The sequence below is a fragment of the Stomoxys calcitrans genome, chromosome 1, assembly GCF_963082655.1.
Source record: "Stomoxys calcitrans chromosome 1, idStoCalc2.1, whole genome shotgun sequence".
NCBI lineage: Eukaryota > Metazoa > Arthropoda > Insecta > Diptera > Muscidae > Stomoxys > Stomoxys calcitrans.
Window position 1 is genome coordinate 168,813,071 of NC_081552.1, and position 5,799 is coordinate 168,818,869.

Genomic DNA, 5,799 nt, shown 5'->3' on the forward strand with positions numbered 1-5,799 from the left:
GATAAAAATTGCTTTCTATACGTATTCAAGAAGTCAACCCAGGATACAGGTTTATATGAGATATATATTAAGTATGTATCGATTTAGTTCAATTCAAAGATCAGTTTATATGGAGCTATATTAGATTGTAGACCGGCATTAACTAAATTTGGCATATATGATAAGTGTTATAACCAAACCCATGCAAGGCAAGAAAGCGTAGTCATAAAACCACAAAGAACTTTAGACCGATGAGTCTGCCAGTATTTTTGTTAAAAACGCTAGAAAGACACAATACACCACCGCCTTCCTGAACATAAGAGGTGCCTTCAACAATGTCAATACTTCGGCAATTGTTAAAGCTCTAGCTCGCTTTGGCATCGAACTATTCCTAAGGAACTCGATACCTACCATGCTACAGAGCAGAATTATAATCGCTAAAAGGGGTAACAGCATGTTGTCACAGCACGTTGTGGCTAATGGTAATAAATAAGATACTTGTCAACCTTGATACTTGCAACCGATGTGATGTTACTCGTCTCAGATTTGTTTTCGTTTGTGCTGAGTGACATCAAGAACAGGGCCCTTAGGTCTTTGGATGGCTGGGATTTCCCCCTATTGCTGGAGACATTTGTGAGGTACTATGTCATGTGAAACAAGTAAAAAGGCGTTAAGCTCGTCCGGGCCGAACTTTGGATACCCACCACCTCGGGTATATTTGCAAACCACCTTTCGTCATAATCTGGGGAAAAATGCAAAATGTTTGCCCACCTAGCAGCTATATAGAAATATGGTTCGATTTGGACCAAATTCGAAATGGATATTGAGTGGTCTAATAAGTTCAAGTTATTGGTCAATTTTGTAGAACAAAATATTGGTCTTTTTGGCAGCCATATCTAAATATAGACCGATCCTAACCATATACGACACGGATGTCGAAAAGCCTAACATAAGTCACTGTGTCCGACTTCAGCGAAATTGAATTATTAATTCGCCTTTTATGGGGCCTAGACTATAAATCGAGAGATGGGTCTATATGGCACGTATATCCAAATCTAGATCGATATGGGCCAAATTGAAGGGGGATGTCGAAGGCCCGAACACAACTCACTGTTGCAAATTTCGTCGACATCGGACAATAGAAGCGCCTTTTATGGGTCCAAAACCATGAATCGAGAGATCGGTATATATGGCAGCTATATCAAAATCTGAACTGATCTGGGTCAAATTGCAAAAATATCTCGAAAGCCCTAACACAACTCATTGTTCCAAATTTCGGCCCCAAAACCTTAAATCGAGAAATCGATTTATATGGCAGCTATATGCAAATCTAGACTGATCGTGACCAAATTGCAGGAAGATGTCAGGGGTCCTAACACATTTCACTATCCCACATTTCGGCGAAATCGGACAATAAATGCGTTTTTTATGGGTCTAAGACCTTAAATTGGCGGATCGGTCTATATGGAAGATATATCTAAATCTGGACCGATCTGGGCCAAAGTGAAGAAGGATGTCGAAGGCCTTAACACAGCTCACAGTCCCAAATTTTGGCAAAATCGGATAATAAATGTGGCTTTTATGGTCCTAAGACCTTAAATCGGCGGATCGGTCTATATGGCAGCTATATCCAAATCTTGACCAATCTGGGCCAAATTGAAGAGGGATGTCGTAGGGCCAAAGAAACTCACTCTCCCAAATTTCGGTGAAATCGGACAACAAATGCGCCTTTTATGGACCCAACACCTTAAATCGAGAGATCGCTCTATATGGTAGTTTTATCAAAATCTGGCCCGATCTTGGCCAAATTAAGGAAGGATATCGAAGGGCCTAGCACAACCTACTGTCCCAAATTTCAGCAAAATCGGATAATAAGTGTGGCATTTATGGCTCAAAGATCTTAAACCGACGGATCGATCTATATGGGGGCTATATCAAGATATAGTCCGATAAAGTCCATCTTCGAACTTAACCTGCTTATGGACACAAAAAGCATCTGTGCAAAGTTTCGTCTCAATATGTCTATTTTAAAGACTGTAGCGTGATTTCAACAGACAGATGGTCAGACGGATGGACATGGCTAGATCGTCTTAGATTTTTACGCTGATCAAGAATATATACACTTTATAGGGTCGGAAATGGATATTTCGATGTGTTGCAAACGGAATGACAAAATGAATATACTCCCATCCTTCGGTGGTGGGTATAAAAATGGCATGACAGCCATGTAAAAACTTCTCCCAAAAGAGGTTTCGCACTGTGGCACGGCGTTTGGACTCTGCTATCATAGAAGGCCCCTTATCATTGAGCTTAAACTTGAATCGGACAGCACTCACTGATATGTGAAAAGTTTGCCCCTGTTGCTTAAGGGAATTTTCATCGGTAAATTTACATTTGACATTTACAAGAATGAGCTTGCCAAGTTAGGTCATCTGGCAAAAGTAGGTCTTACTTGGTTTTCCGGCCAAAGGGAATCAACCAGGACTGGATCCTCTTCTAGAGAACTCGAGAAAGCGTCAGTCGCAGCACAGCTGGGAATCGTTAAAACGGACATCTCAAGCACTATTTTAGATAAACACACGCCATAACAGAACTCTACGTGCAAATGTCAGCTCATTCGGATATCAATTGTGGATTAAATATGTCAAATCGGGAGATCGGTTTATATGGGAGCTATATCAAAATCGGAACCGATAAATCTCATTTGCAATCTCCAACGGCCTACATCCGACCGCTATCGTGATTTCGACTGACGAACGGACGGACAGGGCTAAATCGACTCAAAATGTCTAGACGATTAACAATATATATGTTTTATGCGCTAGCAGATCAGTATTTCGAGGTGTCACAAACGGAATGACTAGGTTATTATACCCCCATCCTATGATGGTGGAGGGGTATTGAACTACTTCTTGAAACCCTAAAGGGTCCGAATCGGACCATAACTTGATATAGCTTCAATAGCATAGCAATCTTATCCATTATTCTTTGTTTGCCTTAAAAGAGATACCGGGAAAAGAACTGGACAAATGCGATCCATGGTGGAGGGTATATAAGATTCGGCCCGGCCGAACTTACCACGCTTTTACTTGTTTGAGGACAGCATAACTTTTAACTGAATTATTGGATATTAACACATACTGTAGCAAACTCATTGTAAATTTTGTCACAGATCTTAATCATGCATCAAAATGATCGAACCACAAATGCCTTCGTAAATAGCAAAGTACGAAGGACCACCAGTAAACAATATTTCGAAATGCCGAGGTGTCCAACTTCAGGTCTCTGCCAAGAGTCGCCCAGAACACCTGGGGAATTGAAATTTTGCGTGATGTCGATTACACCTCAGCTGTAACTATTTAAATTTTCAAAGAATTATCCCTATCCGCTCTCAAATAGCATATATTTTACTAATATTTTTCAATTCTATCCCACTGTGGGTTGTCCGTTTCTTCATGGCCCTGTTGTGATAATGGAATTAGGTCTGGGCAACCTGGGCTGGATATAACCGAAATTGAATTGCAACACCAAAACCGCCATCATACGGTTGGAGTGGCTTTCAAAATGGTATATTTAACATATTTTACGGTGGAGGCCACCGTAGCGCAGAGTCTAGCATGTCCGCCTATGACGCTGAACGCCTGGGTTCGAATCCTGGCGAGACCGCCAGAAAACAATTTTCAGCGGTACCTCACAAATGCTGGCAACATTTGTGAGGTACTATGCCATGTAAAACTTCTCTCTAAAGAGGTGTCGCACTGCAGTACGCCGTTCGGACTCGGGTATAAAAAGGAGGTTCCTTATCATTGAGCTTAAAAAAAACTTAAATCGGACTGCACTCATTGATATGTAAGAAGTTTGCCCCTGTTCTTTAGTGGAATGTTCATGGGCAAAATTTGCATTTGCATATTTAACACAGTAATTAATGCTATATTAGAAAATTTCCCGACAGAATGACAAATAGCTAGACGATCAAGAATATATGTAGTTTATAGGGTCTCTGATAAATATATTGCGGGGCGTTACAGATTATAATACCCCTATCCTATGGCGAGGGGGTATAAAAAGGAGTAGCTGTCCGTACAACAGCAAAGTGGCGTCCTCCAATAGTTCTCCGAACAAACTTTCCTTCATTAATAAACCTCTTTCGCTGCATTTAAATGTGAACAATTATGATACAACGTACATTCATAATAATTTTGTAATACATGTCTTTTTCTGGGTTTTTAGTGTAAATAATTAGCATCGGTTGTTAAATGTTCAACGGAATAATGATGTGTTGGCTGACGTTGAGTCTTTAAAGTTGCCACCATCATCAGCTTGAACTCGATCTTCATCTTTAGCTCGCCTTAATTTTTTCATCACAGAGAGATAAACCGACACATTATCTGTCCGTCTATACGCCTGTCTATCTATGCAGACAAGTAAATAATTGTATGACTGCGTTGTCAGTTCAAAGAAAACTAAAAACGAAAAATGTATTAAAATTTGTTGTAGTCTTCTCATATGATTTGGTTGCTTCCCAAAAAACTGCGACAGACATACATTTGTGGGGGACCCATCGACCGAGTGCAATTAAATTCCTCGCATATAAATATGCGGAGGTTTGCCACAAACACATTATATTCAGTTTAGATCTTTGAGATTTAACATCTTCTTCTTCTTCTAAGTCAAAACAGCAATCTTTGCCAAGCCCAACAAAGATGTTCAGATTTGTAAGTTCCTCTACAATGTGGTGGCACAAGGACAACAAAGTGAACCAATTTTGAATATCTCTTATCGTCTGCTTCTATTTCAGTTCGTAGTCTCTGTTGCCATATGCGGTCTTGCCTTGGCTGTGGATTACCAGGCCGAAACCCGCAGTTTTGTTAACGACATCCAGGAGGATGGCAGTTACAATTACCAATTTGACACCACGAATGGTATTGCCCAGCAAGAGTCGGGCGTTGGGGGACACTATGCGACGGGTTCATCGCAATACTACACACCCGAAGGAGAATTAATACAACTCACCTATACAGCCGATGAAAACGGTTTCCAACCCCAAGGCGCTCATTTGCCTACTCCCCCACCAATTCCAGAAGCCATTCTCAAGTCTTTGGAATATATTCGCACTCATCCTTACCATGAAGAGGAGGAACAACGTCAGCATCATCATCATGAGCAACAGGCCTCCACCGCAAGACAGCAGCAACTGCAACCTCAACCTTTCCAGCACCAACAGGCCCAACAACAAGGACCCTACCGTAGATTCTAAAGGTAGTCCAGCATACCAATTGTTCGTGATTGCGACACTGTGATTCCATTTCTCCTCCACCTCACTTCATCGACTTTCCCATTCCCCATCTTTCACATCGCTCATCGAACTTCGTAGGATCCTTCTTCCATTGCCAACAGATTGCTTGTCTAACCTTTTTGCGGGCAGTGCCTTAAGCTTCGAAACATTATGAACATGTTTTTGTTAATTTTATAGATTTTTGTTAAATAATACGCAATTTGCCATTAAAAAAGAAACTAAATTCTTCATTTTTAATTTGGAAGCTTTGTACCCCATTTATAGCTAGTGATCAAAGATTGTACAAGCATTTGGTATTGGCAGCATATGTTAAGTTTCATACCGACTAGTCTTCAAATTTGAATGCGCCGGATTAATCTGCTGGTGGTTCCAGGCTTTTTCATGGGATTGAAATAAATATTTTTTTGGGGGGCCAGCGCAGCGCATAGCATGCAAGGCTTCTTCTAAACCAGACAAAAATTAAAACAAGGGTAATCAATGAGCTTAAACTTCAATCGGACTGCACCCATTCATATGAGAGAAGT

At 40.7% G+C, this 5,799-nt stretch overlaps 1 protein-coding gene across 1 annotated transcript; it reads left to right on the forward strand.

Annotated features, from left to right (window-relative positions):
* The first annotated feature begins 4,549 nt into the window (after nucleotides 1-4,549).
* LOC106091590 (pupal cuticle protein Edg-78E-like) lies at nucleotides 4,550-5,416 on the forward strand. Its single transcript, XM_013258150.1, has 2 exons — nucleotides 4,550-4,694; nucleotides 4,778-5,416. The coding sequence occupies exons 1-2, from the start codon at nucleotides 4,683-4,685 to the stop codon at nucleotides 5,234-5,236; spliced, it is 471 nt and encodes a 156-aa protein (XP_013113604.1). The 5' UTR covers nucleotides 4,550-4,682; the 3' UTR covers nucleotides 5,237-5,416.
* The last annotated feature ends 383 nt before the right edge of the window (nucleotides 5,417-5,799 follow it).